The 18,403-nt window shown below is 40.4% G+C and overlaps 1 protein-coding gene across 7 annotated transcripts in view; it reads right to left on the bottom strand.

The window, feature by feature from the left end:
• Positions 1 to 18,403, bottom strand: part of ANO5 (anoctamin 5) — a 65,525-nt gene that overhangs the window by 21,148 nt on the left and 25,974 nt on the right. For 2 of the 7 annotated variants that reach the window (XM_076343834.1, XM_076343829.1), the window contains 7 exons: positions 15,829 to 15,873; positions 14,537 to 14,650; positions 8,131 to 8,199; positions 6,650 to 6,934; positions 3,945 to 4,058; positions 1,697 to 1,863; positions 652 to 786 (listed from right to left, as the gene is read on the bottom strand). In XM_076343834.1, coding sequence (XP_076199949.1) covers positions 652 to 786; positions 1,697 to 1,863; positions 3,945 to 4,058; positions 6,650 to 6,934; positions 8,131 to 8,199; positions 14,537 to 14,650; positions 15,829 to 15,873 — 929 coding nt within the window. The remainder of the gene's footprint in view (positions 1 to 651; positions 787 to 1,696; positions 1,864 to 3,944; positions 4,059 to 6,649; positions 6,935 to 8,130; positions 8,200 to 14,536; positions 14,651 to 15,828; positions 15,874 to 18,403) is intronic. The other 5 variants (XM_076343831.1, XM_076343833.1, XM_076343832.1 and 2 more) reach the window with 4 other exon arrangements.

Here is an 18,403-nt window from a genome sequence, read left to right as displayed (position 1 = left end):
CTTTTATGGTTAAAACTCAAAATTTTCTGGAAGCCTTCTTATAAAAAAAAACAAACCAAAAAAAACAGTGAGCAATGAAATGTCAACCCCCCCCCCCCCCCCCCCAAATCCTTGAATACAATAAATCTTGGGACCCTTGAAGAAACAAATGCAATGCTTATTTAAGAAGAAGCAAACTCTGATTTCTAAGATACTGGATCCCTCTTTGACGGGAGAACACTGCTGATCTGTCCTGTACTCGTGCTTTTGGTAGTTAGTACAAATGACGACCTACACAAAAAGGTCAACGGACTACTCTGCAAGAGAGATTAAAATAGAAAAGCTTAAGGCAACAATAAACACTCAAAACAATTTTGAGAGATGTCAGTGGTACTCTTAGGACTTTATGCATTGCAGGTAATCCAATATTAAAAGCTATTGCCAAAAGGCAATAAAATATTGCTTTTCACCTATAAATTGAGTCTTACTAATTAATAGTCACAAGTTCTGCATAGCTGTCCACCACCACTTCAGTCAATAAAGACAGATGAAGAACAAATTTGCTCTGACAAGATTTAAAACCTTGTTACCTGTTTTTTTGCAAGAACAAAATTTTCACGTTGCTTAGCTTTTCCCATTATAAGCCCAGGAGATTCTCAGCGTTACACTCACCTGCTCATATTTTCATCCATTGTAAACAAGCCATAAAGAAAACAAATTAAGCCAACAACTGCTGCAAGGAATAACATCTCGGTGTAAAATCCTAGCCAGGCAAAATAGATTCCAATCTTCTCACCATAGTACTTCCTGAATACAAAAAAATGCAATTAATAGGAATACAAAGCAAAGTTTAAAACTGCAATAGAGCAAACTGGCCAGAGTCAAAATGAAACACTTGGCAAAATTCTCATTTAACAGAAGAGTAAATACACTAATGTACACTGGAAAAATGGGGTTTGAAACTAGCTGTGAGGAGTTACACAAGCTGAATGAACACAATATATGGCCTTTTTTGACCCTTTTTTTCCTCCTAGCAGAAGCTCCAGCTTTAAAATCACTCTTTCCCCTTCCCACAGGATAATGTAAATGAAGATTTACTTTTTTGATTTTCCAAGGAGTTATACAAAATGAAACTGGGCACAACAGTTCTGATTCATATGGTAAGAATGAGTGGGTAATTCCCAGAAATACAACTGGTTGTGTAACAAACGGGGCAACTGTAAACCGTGAATAAAGTAATGGTTTTGTTATATCATATGAACTGAAACAAAGAAATCTTGGGTAAGGTTCATTTAAATTTGCGTTTAGCACTGAATTAAGAGTCAAGCTGCAGAAACTAATTTTATCAGTGTTTTTTCAAATCTCTCTTGAAATTTCAAAATTTCAAATCAATCTTTAAAAACTGTGGCAGATATTGCTTATAAAATGCAAGGTATTCTTCGTACGTGTTCCTCTACAGCTGAATTATCTGTAAGATACCTGACCCCGGCAGCACTGGCTAGATTGAAGGAGGCTTCATTTGAGACAAAGCTTTTTCTAGTTGCTAGTAGAAACCTGTGTCATGTCCTCCAAGGACCTAGTGCCCCATTAAGTATCCAATTCTCATCGGATCTTAAAAGTAGTAAAAATTTCCCAGCAGGATCAAGCTACAAATGAATACACGCTTGTATTACAGTGAAAGCCAAGTAAATATAATAAAACACAGGCAGTATTTTACCTGATGAGGTCCAAAGGCTGTTCTTTGTAGAACCGCAAGAAACGGGCCCACTCCATGTACAGCGTGTATCTCTCATTGTCACAGTTTGGATCATTTGCCTTTTTCCAGTACTGGCACTGCGAGCAAATCAGAGTAAAGGCAAAACACCTCATCGACAGACTCAAATACTACATTAAAAGAAATGAATATTAATGATGATGTTGCATCCCTCTTAAGATTATGCCAATTAAACTAATTTGTAATTCAAACTTATCACTCTACTTCACCACTTTAAGTAGAACCCTTTTTATATATGTTTTAAGATAATACACATTTTCAGAAAGCATTTATCAATCTTAGACATTAAGTCAACCTGTACTGTAACCACATCATGTTACTTTACACCAGTGTCGGGCTAGTACAACATACTCATTTGCACCGGCAGATTACTGCAGCGAGCGGTTTGTTCCCTTACACTGGTGTAGCACATGCAATTGCAGAAGTTCAAGCTTCCCTACAGTAGAAAACCACCGTTTTACTCCCGCTTCATTAAAAATAATGCAAATTTAAATCCTGTCCTCTGTACTTCTGAATCAGGCTCTCATTGTAAATTGCACAGCCAAAAGCATTTCACCGAGAGATGTAAACTAGGGGATATAAATTAAAGTTGTTTCCTGCCTCCAGCCACAGCACTATAATGTATGCCATGCTGCGGTTTCTGAAGTTGTAATGCAAGGATATGCAAAATGAAATTCTGACGCTAATTAACTTCAGTGGTGTTCATCACTATCATGTATCCACCTGTCAAACGCTAAGAAAATTTTGGAACTTCATCAGTTTCCTAGAAATTAAACAGCACAAAATAACCGCAGTTTCTGACAGCTCTTGTAATTTTATTTTGTGTTGTAGAACATTGCCTTTAGAAATACTTGGCTATATCAAATATTCAGTTTGTGATCTTGGTTTTCCTTTGTTTCCTGAATGTCTCTCAATCAAAGAAAAGCATGGAAATTGGTTTCTAAATAGAAATCAAGAAGTTTAAACAACCTAAAGTTTGCATTTTTAAAATATTTTAAAAGGTTAAATAGTTATTTTTTAGACAATGATTTGTGAATCTGTCTCATGATTTTGGAATTTTTTCATAGGCTTTCTTAGCATTTAAGGTTGGTTGTACTTGTATAGAAGAGATTCTAGTACAACTGCTTTTTATTATCTGTGGTTTTGGTAGTCCCAACAGTACAAACAGTCTGCTTCCCAGCCTAGACTAATCTTCTACAGCCTAGACTCTGATCAGCTAAACTTTCCCCCTGAAAACCTAAAGAATGTCCATTCATCCATTTCTTTTCATTTTCTAAGGGAGAGAAAAATATTTAAAAACACTTAAAAATATAAATCTGTATGAAGTATTTAAAAATATCTTGTGGTAGAATTCACAGATATAAATAAGCAATTTAAGTTCACTAAGGCATTGTGACAAATCTCAAATAATTATTCAAAAGAAGGAGAGAATTTAAGATTTAAGCAACAAATTAAACACAACATTCAGAAGGGAAAATAAAGAAACTAAAAAAACAGAAAAGAAACAAATCAGTAAAATACAGTAACCCATCTCTCTCCTTTTCTCTAAGGGATTTCAGGGCTAAATCCGCAAATGTTGTATTAAAAATTGACCCTACAGCAAAAATAAACACTGGTATTTACCATCCTGACCATACTTCCAGTATTTGCAGTTGCTCACCAAAGCTCACTAGGAGATGGACAAGCGACCACCCCACACTGAACTGCAGGGCTCATGCAACTCATCTGACTTCAGTCCCAACATGGTATGATCCCAAGAGTGTTTACGTAACTACAGTATATATATGTACACACCCTATACACACACACACACTGCTGAATGTATGCATCTGCAGGAGGTATTCATTCCTTGTTATAATCTTTCTAATGTACTACCACATAATCTGTACCATAAACGTTATAGGAATATACTATGGAATAAGTCTCTTACACATTACGTGACTGACACATAAGTATACCCTAGAAACTCAGCTCCTGTATGCATGCATAGGAAGAAACATTTCAGCACATAAAAGCCAAATAGTAGGGCTGGCAGATACGTCTTGCGTATTATAAAACAGAATCAATTACTGGGACAAATGGAAGGGTTTGAGTGCATTTTCATTTCTGCTGGAAACAGCAAATGTCACGGTAGGTAAAAGAGTAAGAACACTGGGAAATGCTCAAGGGAGCAGAAAGCTAAAATACTTACATCATGAAGAGGATATGCAGCTGAATAGGTGCCATTATTTAGCAGCCTCTTAATCCCAAATTTTTTCTTCCCTTCTTCTGTTCCATATGGGCAACGTGTAAGAATATAATTAACCTGAGATTCAAACACAGGGATTTCAGACCTTTCCTGCTTTAAGGCCATTTAGAATCATAGAATCATAGAATCATAGAATCATTGAGGCTGGAAAACACCTCTAAGATCATCGAGTCCAACCGTCAACCCAACACCACCATGCCCACTAAACCATGGCCCTAAGCGCCTCATCTACTCGTCTTTTAAATACCTCCAGGGATGGGGACTCCACCACTGCCCTGGGCAGCCTGTTCCAACGTTTCACCACTCTTTCAGTAAAGAAATTTTTCCTCACATCCAATCTAAACCTCCCCTGGCGCAACTTGAGGCCATTTCCTCTCGTCCTGTCACTAGTTACTTGGGAGAAGAGACAAACACCCACCTCGCTACAACCTCCTTTCAGGTGGTTGTAGAGAGCGATGAGGTCTCCCCTCAGCCTCCTTTTCTCCAGGTTAAACAACCCCAGTTCCCTCAGCCGCTCCTCATAAGACTTGTGCTCCAGACCCCTCACCAGCCTCGTTGCCCTTCTCTGGACACGCTCCAGCACCTTAACGTCCTTCTTGTAGTGAGGGGCCCAAAACTGAACACAGTATTCGAGGTGCGGCCTCACCAGGGCCGAGTACAGGGGCACGATCACTTCCCTACTCCTGCTGGCCACACTATTGCTGATACAGGCCAGGATGCCATTGGCCTTCTTGGCCGCCTGGGCACACTGCCGGCTCATGTTCAGCTGGCTGTCAACCAGCACCCCCAGGTCCTTTTCTGCCGGGCAGCTTTCCAGCCACTCTTCCCCAAGCCTGTAGCGCTGCATGGGGTTGTTGTGGCCGAAGTGCAGGACCCGGCACTTGCCCTTGTTGAACCTCATCCAGTTGGCCTGGGCCCATCGATCCAGCCTGCCCAGGTCCCTCTGCAGAGCCTTCCTACCCTCGAGCAGATCAACGCTCCCACCCAACTTGGTGTCGTCTGCAAACTTACTGAGGGTGCACTCAATCCCCTCATCCAGATCATCGATAAAGATATTGAACAAGACCGGCCCCAGTACTGAGCCCTGGGGAACACCGCTCGTGACCGGCCGCCAACTGGATTTGACTCCATTCACCACAACTCTCTGGGCCCGGCCGTCCAGCCAGTTTTTGACCCAGCGCAGAGTCCCCCTGTCGAAGCCGTGAGCCGCCAGCTTCTCGAGGAGAATGCTGTGGGAGACGGTGTCAAAGGCCTTACTGAAGTCCAGGTAGACCACATCCACAGCCTTTCCCTCATCCACTAGGCGGGTCACCTGGTCATAGAAGGAGATCAGGTTGGTCAGGCAGGACCTGCCTTTCATGAATCCGTGCTGGCTAGGCCGGATCCCCTGGTTGTCTCGCTCATGCCTTGTGAGCGCCCTCAAGATGAACCGCTCCATAATCCTCCCCGGCACCGAGGTCAGGCTGACAGGCCTGTAGTTCCCCGGATCCTCCTTCCGGCCCTTCTTGTAGATGGGTGTCACATTGGCAAGCCTCCAGTCGTCCGGGACCTCCCCCGTCAACCAGGACCGCTGATAAATGATGGAAAGTGGCTTGGCGAGCACCTCCGCCAGCTCCCTCAGCACTCTCGGGTGGATCCCATCCGGCCCCATAGACTTGTGAGCATCCAGGTGGCGTAGCAGGTCATTGACTGCTTCCTCTTGGATTACGGGGGGTTCATCCTGCTCACCGTCCCTGTCTTCCAGCTTGGGGGGCCGAGTACCCTGAGGATAACTGGTCTGCCTGTTAAAGACTGAGGCAAAGAAGGCATTGAGTACCTCAGCCTTTTCCTCATCCTCGGTGACAATGTTCCCCCCTGCATCCAATAAAGGATGGAGATTTTCCTTGGCTCTCTTCTTGTCATTAATATATTTGTAAAAACTTTTTTTGTTGTCTTTAACGACAGCGGCCAGATTGCGTTCTAGCTGGGCTTTCGCCTTTCTCATTTCTTCTCTGCACGACCTAACGAGATCCCTGTACTCTTCTTGAGTCGCCTGCCCCTTCTTCCACAAGTGGTAAACTCTCCTTTTTTTCCCGAGTCCCAGCAAGAGCTCCCCGTTCAGCCAGGCCAGTCGTCTTCCCCGCCCGTTCTTCTTACGGTGTACAGGGACAGCCTGCTCCTGTGCCTTTAAGACTTCCTTCTTGAAGAACGTCCAGCCTTCCTGGACCCCTTTGCCCTTCAGGACCGTCTCCCACGGGACTCTCTCAACCAACGTCCTGAACAGGCCAAAGTCTGCCCTCCGGAAGTCCATGGTTGCGGTTTTCCTGCCCCCGGTTTTGCCCCCCCCCTACATTAATACATTTAACAGAAACCTTTAATGGTTGTGCACTGTGTGTAATCTGCAAGAGTAATACGCAAAAGCAAAAAGTGTTTCTTCAGAAGGCTCTACCCTGTATGAGACTGTTGAGGGCACGCTTGCTTTGTAGACATCTAGAAGATCCATTCCAACATATACTCTTCCAGATTTGTAAGAAAGATGCACAGGCATCTAGGCTTCCTCACATTTACCCACAGATATCACAGTTTATATACTCCTTCCTTGCATGAATATTCCTACAGGATGGTGTAAATCTACACGTAAATAAAAGTAGACAAATTCACATACGTACTATTCTGTTTCTCATGGATGGTGAGAAGAAAGTGCTCTCGTCATTAATGAGGTATAGCTCCTGCTTCTCCTTGCTGAATGGGGCCGTGAAATAATCCGGTTCAGGGTGCATCACCTTCTCGGGAAGCCTCAGCGGTGCAAGCAGACAGTCCAGGGGGTTCTCCACCGTTGAGGGAATGTCATTTTCCTTGATGGGAACTTTAATGTTCAGCACTTCTGCATACGTGATCAGAACCTCCCATGGGGCATGGATCTTCACAAAATAAATCTTGCCATCTTCAGATTCCTGCCCCAGAAAAGTTAAATCAGACATCAGACTAAACTGTGTTTTATTGCAAGATTTATGACAATAGTTGCTATACAAAATATATTGCCTTGTGCATATTTTTGAAAGCTTTAAAAAAAAAAAGGGGGGGGAATAGGGAGATTTTTATATTTTTTTTTTTTTAAACTGAAAAGCTTATCCGAGTGGTTGGTTGTTCATAAAGATAATCTTTGCACTACTAAAAGCTCACAAAGGCTTTTCAAACTACATTAACCTTGTACACTGAGGCCTGAAAACTCTCATTACACTCTGAGTGCATCGGAAACGCAAGGGTTTTTGCTGTGCCGGGCTGGCCACTTGGCAGCCCACGCGTCCTGCAGACCACCGTGCTAGACTGTAAAGCTGTTCTCTTTCCTGGAGGGGGCAGTTTTCATACAGCGGAGCAGAGCATGCAAGACTCCTTGCAAAAAGGAGTTACCAACCAGAGCTCAGATCTGTTACAGCCTCACAGCTATGATAATGAATAATCTTATCCCAGGCTTCACCCCGCAGTATTATGCTCTTCTAGCGCTCCTCTGCATAGACAGGAGAAAATGGCAGTCAGAAGGTATTTTTAACATGTTGCTCAATGAATCCCCATCTATGGATGTTACAGAGCCTAAACTTCATCAAGAGTTATTCTGCCCCACTCAATCTCTGGCAGAAAAAAAGAGCACGCTGACTGAAGAAGTCAGCATCCCGTGTTCTTCAGTTATTAAACAAAACAGTAACACTAATCAAACATCTTCAAGTTGTTACACCAGAGTCCTTCCTCATCGTAATTACAACATCCAGTGGGCATACGCTAATCTATTCATTGGCTTCCAAACATGTTACTAGTTATTAGGTGGAATTAAATCTAGCTGTGAGCATACTTCCCATTTATATGTGTTTAAATGAAGTCACAGCTATTTTGGAACTGCTTTCTTTTTGTTATGAAATCAAAAGCCATCACTTCCTCCTGAAGTAAAAGTTACTTTCCACAATTCTTATGAACATATCTGGAAAAATAACTCAAACAGACACATTAAGCTCGTTTCACTTAAATTAGTCGTACTCCAATGGAATCTGCTAGAAAAATTTGTAATTTGTCTCAAAGAAACAAACTGGTGTACATTAATTAGTAATTTGCAGGTCTATTTCTTTGGTCCTAATTTTTCTCTTTTTTTTTTTTTTACCTTCTTATCTTCCGTTTCTAGTTCCAAACCAGCCTTTTGCAGATTGCTCTCAAATTCTTTTCTTCTTTCCTGAAGAGAAATAAACACACTTTATTAACTGATCAAGTTAGCAACTAACTGATCACTTGCTGATGACTTCACCGAGTTTCACTCCTCCTAACTGCCCCGATGACAACCCCTTAATGCTATGCGACCTTTGTAAAAGAAAGCAGACCAACAGACAAGAACCAGCTGATGCATACCAGGCCACTTCTGCGCGATGGCCAGCCTAGCGATGGCAACACATTGGGAATTGCGTTGACTAGCAACAGGAAACCTATTTGTTAGTTAGGAATAGGCTCATAAACTGTCCAATCTTGTTAACCAGAGCAGTAAATGAAGTCATGCGTCTTGAGCATTTCTGACTCTTCGGGAGGGTGATGTGTGTGGTGTGTTACCGTTCGAGTTTAGCTATATTGCTAAGAGAATGTTAAAACCAGACGGAGAGAAAAATTCTGGAAGACTGATCGCTTATAGTAACATCTATTTACCAGTTTAACAATCATGCTGATACCAATGTTCAAGTACTGATTACAGCCGATTCAAACAGTATGCTTCACAAACAACAGAACTGTAAAACCAGCTAAGACTAACAAATCATCACATGTAAGCTTACTTTATGCTTAGCTTGCATAAAGTCACTGTGGACTTCATGCAGAGATAAGTAAACCTGCCTGTGGCAGTGCACGATGGCTCCATGACCTCTGTGAGTTTGAGACTCTTCTTGAACTCTGTATTTTGCCAAGTAATTCCTAGGTGATGCCTTTAGGTAAGAACATTTTCTTCCCCTCCTTCTCTGTAGAATTTTTGCTCTTATCGGGAGACTGAATTAATTTCCCTTTAATTATATAAAATTTGCTGACAAACTGCCAGAGTAACTACAAGTTAAGCTAAATATTGAGCCATAACCTCTTTAGGGTAGCTCACTAGCTAGACTACCAATTTATTTCTAGCTAAAACGTGCAATGCTGTATGATGTTTTCTCTATTGAAAGGTCTTAAATTTTTCAAACACACTTAAAAAAACCCAAACACCGTAGTTTTCAGCCAATTTCCTTTTCCTGCATGTCTGTGAGGAGCCAGCTGCCCTATTTGCATTTCAGTTTGCATAAACTACTCAGATGAATGAATACAGGCTGAAGAATAGCTTTAATGGCCCTCAAATCTACGTTAAGATGTATTGATATATTTTCCTGTGTTAGTGGCCTTGCATTTTTACCTGTCACATCTGACTTTGCCAAATATTATTAGATATTAAATTAGACACTGTCCTAGATAAACTTGCAAATGTGATAATTCCTGAGTTCTAGTACATGCTGCGGACAAATGCAATTCCATGCACTATTTTTTAATTAATCTATCCCACAAACCCGCCTACATGCACCTGTATAAAACACCAGAGAACTCTTGTTTGCTGACCTGCTGATCTAATAGTCAACAATACAACTAAAAGGTGATTACATTTGGAAGTGCTATATGAAAGCTGACATTCAAGCCTGGTATCCAAAGCTATGTGCTATTCTGGATTACATTTTCTCCAAACAAAGCATGCTGGCGTGCGTTCTTTCCCCAGCAAACACTGGAGAAGAGCCAAGCGAGTCAGCTCAGAGGGTTCTCTGCCACCAGAGACACCAGCCAGCTCCTCCTCCAGCTGTGTAGCTTAATAACAGACAGAGCCAAAGGCTCTGGCCCCATCTTACTTATCTTTCCTTACTATACTCTTAGCGTGATAAATTGCAGTGCTGTAATAGAAATTATGTTCTTTTTACCACCTTGCTCTCTTCCCATAAGCCACCTTCTCTGAAACCCATGCCAATGTACTGTACTTTCCAGTCACTTGAAACAACCATCTTTAAAAGGCAATCCATCTGCTGCAAAAAAACCCAATGCTCCCCCTTTTCTTGCCAAATACCAGATTTCTTCACGTCGCCGTCAAAGGCTTAAAATGGATAAAATGTACCCTTGGACCAGTGCTGGTTTTTTTTAATGTGTACTTGTAAGAATTTTAAGCTTACTGTCCCAAACCTAAAAAGCTAGACCTGGTACATGGACTTGTGACTCCGCTATAGATGCCACTCTGCAGTCACAGAGGGAAGAAGGAAGCAACATAAGTAGTCACATTAGTGAAGACCAGTAATAGTGGGCTAACGCCCTTCCGTTTTAAGTACAGTTCTTAAGTGTCTCCAAAGCATCTGTAAAAGACTGAAACCACATTTTCTGAGACCACTGTGGCCTATATAGGTGAGAGGCCAGTAGAGCATTCACCTCTCCAAACACCGCTGTGGGTATCCCACATACTTGTACAGAGTAACTTTACCATCTAACGTACGCTTGGCTGTAATGAACCATCCTGATAAGATTAACAAAGGAAGATCCAAAGTCCAGCGGTACTAATATACCCAATGCAGATGCAACACTGCATGATTAGTTACCTAAGGAAGATAGACAACTGTTACAAACCTGTTTCCTGATAACAATGCTGTTACTGCTAGTAACAACAGTCAATAAACAGCAGAATAAAATAATTTTATGTTTACAACATACTATTCCTTAACCACACTCCTCCTCCTCACTTTTCCCCTTCCTTTAGGCAGGGAGCGCCAAGCCTGCAAAAGCTTTTTACATATGAGGATGCTCGGGGCTTATTCTAACTGCAGGCACGTGTAGGATACTGGGAAATAAATATGACCTTTAGGAACAATCATATGCTAGTGTAAAGCATACAAGAACTCCGCTCTTAGCTGTACCCTGAGAAAACACAATTCACTTCACAGGACTAACACTGATGGGCTCAGTCCGGGCTCAGGCTGCCCACGCAGCTCCCTGGCGAGAACGGTTCAGGTGAGACAGAGCCCATTTAGGAAAGGCCCCTTGTCCTGCCCCGTGACCTGCAGCCACGAGAGCAGGGGGCTGACAAGATGGATGAGATAACTGGCCCTACCGCAGTGCCGCAGGGACTGCCTGCATGGCTCGGGAGCGTGCTCTGCGTGCTCTCCAAGGTGCAGGAGATGCCAAACACCTTCCTTCTGCAAGTACCAGCCAGGCTGCTGTAAAGCAGCATGGAGAGGTGCCCAGTTTGGATCAAGCCCAGTTTTCAGCTGCTCCTGCAGAGCTGGGAACACGGCTTCTCCCAGTCGGCAGCCTAACAGGGTGCAGGAGGAGCAACAAGCATCTGATTTTTTGCTGCCCTGGCTCCCTAACTTTGGGCTATCTGGTGCCTGTAAGAGAGCAGAAGTTTCTGTCTGAGATGATGAAAATGGGAAGGACTAGATAAAATTTCTTTCTGTATCTCCATGGCCCACCAGGGATAGGGGGACTTTGCTTCCAGTAAACATAGGAACAAGTTACTTTGCGCAGAGATCTGAGAGTCCTAATGCTCTGGAGTTTCTTGTGAAGAAATACACTTACGGACAATGAAGATCATGTCCTGGTCATACATGAATAGTTTGTTAGATATTTTTTAAAATTACATTTATTTTTCCATGTTCACGTGTATTTCCTATGTGGGTAAAATATTTACACTTATCTGCTAGAGGCTTTGAGGAAAAATATAACGTTTTGTCTCACAAAAATGCATTCCTAATTTTTGTTTAGAGAGGCTTTGTGGTTAGGATTTACTCATGTAGCTTATAGAAGGCAAGCTCAAAACAGAGTTTTAAGCTGGAAAGTTTCTGGGGAATATAAAGAAGTTAATGCATTTGTTCTGCATGAAGCTAAGGGAGAAGATGAACAGACCATCTCCTACACCTGTATCAGGGCTATGTTGAAACACACAAAGAAGTTATTCATCCCTTTCTCTGAAATGCACAATAAAGCTGTTTCCTTGAGACAAGGAAACAGAACCCTTTGTCACAACTGTTATTCTCTTCCTATGAGCATTTCTATTCTTAGCTGTTCCATTTTGCTGTATCATTGTACTACAGTAAAAGAAAGTCACATTTCTTTCCTGTGATGACTGTACAATAGCAAGTACAGTATGTCAGACGAATTCCAAAGGCTGCAGTGCATCAATATTTAAATCTTGTTCCCACAAAGACAACAGCACAGCACTTCTATGCTAAGAAGTCTGCATTAATTTACAGGCATGTTCATTGCATAAAGGTCTATGCTGGACATAAATATAGGGCAAATTTCGTTTTCTTAGCAGATTCCCCAGGAACTGTGTAAAAACTGATGCGCTGTAACGTTGATATCTTCATGCCTGCCCGTTCTGCGACCGCAGAGCTAACCTACAGGGCCACAGACCAAACGCCTTCTTCCATGGGGCCATAAACTCTTTTGCGAGTAACAGACATATACAGAATTAAATCTCACGAAGCTTGATGCGGCTGTTCAAGCCTTTTGCAAGACAGAAATCTTTCTTCCGAACTAAGTGCATTTTTACCTCAAAGAGGAAGTACAATATTAGCTACTAACTCTTGGGTTCTTCCCCATGTGAATCCTTCAGTCAATAATGACACCCATGTACATGGTCTCCGGTCTGGCAAAGATTCCTGCTACCTCCTAATGACCTATAAAGCAATGAGAAGGAAATTGCTGCACACAATACGAATGAGTGACTAGACTGAGCATCTGGCTCATTTTCCTTCCCACTTGAAACATTACCTAAATAGTCTCCATTTCTTTCCTCATGTTATTTGAGTATGACTAATGGAAAAGTTTATTTTAAGAGTTGCTTTAACATATTTTGCATGGATATCTTTCTTTATACACTGACTGGTCTCTTCTTCCTTCTTTTTTAAATGCATTTTGTTTTATGGGAGAAGAAGGAATCTAGCTAGGATTACAGCCTGACAAAGAGTCCGTGTGGGTTTGAAAAAGTATGCCTTTATATAAACCTATGGTACCATAGCTATAATATAACCCTAGTCTCCCAAGCAAATCTCCTGAATGTGGCTAGCTAAGCAAAGCTGACTGTGAGATGCTTAAGCTGGAAAAAGCACCAGAGACGACGACAGAGATTCTTGCTTCTTTAGGGTAACAAGAGTAAGATGCAGGGGCTGTGTTACACACTGGTTCATATTTGGATGCAAGTATAGGCAGCATAAGTCCTTAATGAAAACAGTATTTCCTTCATAAAGGAGTGAAAGCAGTAAGCATCTTTTTTGAACAGCCCAATCTTGCAGTTTTTGTTCAAAGGAAATTATCATTTTTAATTATTAAACACTTTAATATGACAAGATATAGATGAGAAACGTTCTTTACTTCACAGACCTTTAGCTTTTATCATGATTTTGTCATAAGCCTCAGTATAATCAGTTTTCTTCAGATATCCTTATCTTTCAGAATAATATGATTACATGAGAATGAAGGTTTTTTGGTCTCTCTCTCCTTTTTTTTTTTATTATGAACAAACTTTGGAGACATATATTGGAGAGACTAGTTTGTAAATGTAACCTCTCCTGGCTCAGAAAGAAGGCAGCAAATAAAGAGAAAACAGAATAATCAAAATTCCTGCAATTATTATTATTTTTAAGTATTGTGCTTTATATAAAAGTTTATTGTTTGTCTTGACTGCATCTTATAGTACTGGTGTTTTTAAATAGCTTGAATTTATATGTTAGTCAAGTTAGACCTCGAGTGTCAGTGTGAGCAAGGAACAAATACATGTCATTTACTGATTCCGTCTAACCTACTGTCACCGTTCGGGCAAGCGGATCTTGCCGGGAGGTTCGGGGATGATCACTAACTGGCATTTTAGAGAAAGCTTGTACTTTGTGCTCTGTTACATAGGAGGTCTCTTATCAAAGCCACTTTAAATATTCTTCTAGAAGAATGAATACACATATGTAGAGAGCAACTCAAGCACAGGGAAAAGCTCAAAAAGGAGACGCTGTGTTTGTTTTACTCAGAATAGATATTAAAAAAAAAAAAGTCTTAAAAGGAAAGCGGCATGGATTCTTGGATCTAAGAATCTATTCCTGCTCTAACTGAAGTCAAAGGATGGGAAAACAAAAGTTATTATTAAATCTCATTTGGATAATGCTTTGCTTATTTAGAAGAAACCTCCTTCATTTAACAGTATTTACAGATATTTCACCAAAGCCACAGCTAATGATAAGACTGTTAAATGAAGAAAGCAAAATCATTTGGATTACTTTGCATTGATTGTATAATATATTGACCAGCCTAAGTGATGGAGAGTGATCAATTCAGTAAACAAAGCCCCCAAAATCTAATAAAATTGGGTCCTGACGCACAACAGTAAATTACACAAAAATTTCAGTACATGGAATGGCTTTTCACACAGCTACAAAATTTTTAGCTAAATCCTATTCCAGCTGAGTGTAGTGATTTGAAAGGCTTAGTAACTGATATTCAGGTTATGATAGGTAAGAATTAAGAGGACCTCAAAAAGACAAACTTACCAACTTTTTTTCCCATTCCTTATTAAGATCATCCACATAGGAGAGAACAAAATCAATTCTCCTGACACCGTCCCTGAAGAAAATAGAATCTTTGCTTTGATGTCTTTTATCAATCTGTGGAAGATATAGGCATATGATTAAAAAAACAAGTATTGCTGTTACTCTAAAATATAACAGAAGACAAAGAAGTTTCCCCAAATTGCCTCAATTCTTCAGTTTCTTCATAGCTGAAGATATACCTGGGCTATATCCAGTTAAAATAATTTAAAAATTAACTGCTTATATCTACGAATACTACATGTAAATAACTGGTATATTAAGAATAAACGTATGTTAGTGTAGCAATACCTGTGAACAATGCTGCCATTTATTCTTTCACAGTCTTTACAGTGTGTCATCAATGATTAAGACAAGTGTTATTGCACAGCATGATTTTTTTCTGCAGTTAGTCAGAATGCCACTCTACACAAAAGCCAGCTAAGGCACAGGTCATCGACTTAAAGCAGGTAGCAAAAAGTAAATTCCATGCATTTTCTTCTACGTAACAAGATTCACTAAATCAATCACCACACAGAAATATGTCCCAGCAACGACCACGTATGGAAGTGGCACACAAACAATGCAGGGGTGACATTTCAAAATTGAGCATGTACTTTCTTGGGGTTGGGGGGGCAAATCTAACAGAAGGTATCAATGCAACGGGGTAATTAGTATTCTAATTGATCTATTAAAGGTCATATTTTCACTTATCAGCATGCCAGAAGGTCGTAATAACAACATTCATCTTTTTCACTGATTAGGCTACAGCAATTAATGTTAAGCAAATACAAGACTATTACTTCACTCTCCTAGGGAAACTAACATAATATTAGGTAACATTATTTATTATCATATCAGTATTCATCTCTACCAAATTGTTTACAAGACTAGAGGTTCATATGGCAAAGTGCTCTCCATAGAAGCTAATGCTCTGGTCTAAATTTAACTCCATCCTAAGGAAGGTCGGTGTTGGGTTTTTTAACCACACCCATCAGCAAAAGTGTATTTGTATAGGACTGAACTGGGTTTTCATTTTATTAGAGTAGGAACAAAAAAGAATAATTCAGCGGGTTATGTCTCTGTCTTCTCCCTCTTAAACCATGCAAGGATGCACGTGAAAAAGTTCTCTGAGAAAGCACAGAATATTTATAACTGTGAACCCTGCTCCCAGTTAACAAAAGGCATCACACAGTGAAGCATGTTATTACTGCAGCCATCCAAGCCACTTGCAATATCATTCATCACTGTTTTACCCTGAGACGTCGCTTCAGGAACAGATTATATCTCCTTCCACTCTGCTGGAATAACCAACAAGTAGTTAGCAAGCCCGCTGTTCCTCTCCAAGACCCAAACCAACTGCTTGGAGCACATACCCCCCAGCTTAAGTTAGCACGAAATCCGTGTCCTTAAAAAAAGCCAGGAAAAGCCTCCAACTATTAGAAAAACACAAGCACCCACAAACATTACGACTATAATGTCTTTTTTATTAAAGGCAAAGCTGTGCTGGCATCCATTTTGATAATAAACTCAGGTGTTTTAAAATAATGACTCCTATAATGCTAATTGCTATCATTTGGATACTTCAGCAGATTTTAAAAAAAGAACAGTAAGAAAATTTCTTTGAATGTAAAGCTAAGATAACAAAACAAGCACTGGCTCGTGAATAGTGCATGTGTGTTTCTGTTACGCTCACGTTAGGTTGGACCCGCTGGGACATAAAAAGACGAATGGCAACCACATAATTCCAGAGCTGACAAGATTACAAGCAATAATATCCACATAGTCCAGGACATGCATTTATCTTCAAACAGGCTCAAATTTAATTTAAAAAAAAAAAAAAAATTAAAAATCCCTATTGTTCCACAGTGTTGCACAACTTTATGCGTCTTCACTAGACACACTGGTAACTGCTGAAACCAGATAGTAGCCTACTTGGACCACCCGTGCATTACGGAGAATTCCTGTGCTTCTGAAGCTATCCTAGCCTTTGAGGAGCTACAAAACACTGTGTTGCAAATCAAAGTAACACAAAAAAGCTAAAAGAAATTATTTCCTGAAAATGCTGCAATCCTCTTTGCCTTCCCTCTTTGGCAATTCTGTTGGGTTTTTGTTGGTTTTCTTCTTGAGAAATATTTATAGCAGCTCAATTAAAGTAGACTACTTTGTAAGATTGAAATCGGGACAGCTACCTCAGAAAATGCTTTTGCTTCCAAATGCAGTACATAATCATGCAAGACTAAGAGGCTCACAAAAATCACGGAATCCAATAGAAGAAAAGAAACCGCATTTTCCTATTCTATTTTGTGCTCACAGGTTTGGGGGTTTTTTGTAAATATAATTGTGACTACAAGAAAATTGCAACTGTTTAGACGTTAATTTAATCAAATCAACATAGTGCATAGAACCACACCGACATCTACATAGCATCAACAGTACTGTAATTATTCAGCATTACAGTAAGTGAACCCCAGAGTGCATTCTAACAACTTACAATGTTGGAAATTGGCCTAAAAACAGACCACCCCAACCACTAATTTAAAAAGACAGAGATTGTGCGAGCACAGATGTTGTCCTAGTGAACTAACAAAATTCATATACACAAAGAAAAAAAAAAAATCAATAAATTTTTACTTCAAAGAAAGCTCCTGCCAAAGGAGTGTCCAAAATCCTTTGGGTAGCATAGTTATAATTAGATTATTCCATCCAATTGAAGTAATACTTTATCTTTAGTGCCATCAAAGTTTGCTTATTTTCTAAGATATATCAGAATCCGGCTCAGTCATTAAAGGTCTGACTAGCAATTTAAGAAGATGCAGTAGTCATCGTTGGATCTTCTTTGAGAAGGGGAATACTTATCACTTCCCTCTCCTTCTGTACATAGGATTATTCATCTTGGATAGTGATCTATGGATTATTAAACCCATAAATTAATTATTACTTTCCATTTTGCTGCATTTGGATTTCACAAGAAGAACAGGATCAGTCTTGCATTTTCATGCAATTCTCTGCATACAGGTGTACTTACAGGTTTAAAATATATAAAATGTTAGTAATTTGCATTGGTTGCATCACTGAATCAGAAAACATTACAGATTAGTACATCTTATTTCTTAACAGCTCTTTCCAGAACTGTATTCAAATTAATTTATCTCAGACAACCTGCGGTTATTAAATGAAGTTATACCTCATCAGAGCAGATGTTGTGTGACGTGTACCTTCTGGAATACAAGTAACCAAATTAAAACTTCCCAGTGCAGCACAGATAGCAAGCAGAAGCTTTTGAATAATTGACTAATACCAAATGAGGAATTACAGAAGAGACAGAGCCCCAAGGCGTATGGTGAAAACTCAAGAGGCAACAGCCACAAGTCGCAACAAGGAAAATTCCTACTGGATTTGAGGGTGTGGTTGAGCGGGAACGGGTACAACAGGTTGCCCGGAGAGACTGCGTAATTTCCATCCTCAGAGATCACACAGCTTGACCAAGCAAGGCCCTGACTGGCCCTGACTGAGCAACCTGATCTAAGTTTGAAGTCAGCCTTGCCTTGAGTAGGAGGTTGGCCAAGGAGACCTCCAGAGGTCCCTTCCAATCCAAGTCACTGTATGATTCTATGAAATGGTGTTACTGCAAGCGTTCAGCATTTACCAGCGCTTCCAAAAAGCTGAATAAATCCATCAGCTACAAAGCAAGTTTACAAAAACTACTTGTTCAAAAACAAATACTACAGGAGAACAGGAGGGCAGTAACTTTCCAGTTTTAATAGTCTAATTATCTCTGTAAGAACTAAGCAACTTCATAGCCTGTGGACAGATGTGCTAATTGAACGC

The sequence above is a fragment of the Aptenodytes patagonicus genome, chromosome 7 (genome assembly GCF_965638725.1).
Source record: "Aptenodytes patagonicus chromosome 7, bAptPat1.pri.cur, whole genome shotgun sequence".
In the NCBI taxonomy this organism is placed as follows: domain Eukaryota; kingdom Metazoa; phylum Chordata; class Aves; order Sphenisciformes; family Spheniscidae; genus Aptenodytes; species Aptenodytes patagonicus.
The sequence above is the reverse complement of the archived record's forward strand: the minus strand, read 5'-3'. Positions and strand labels throughout refer to the sequence as shown.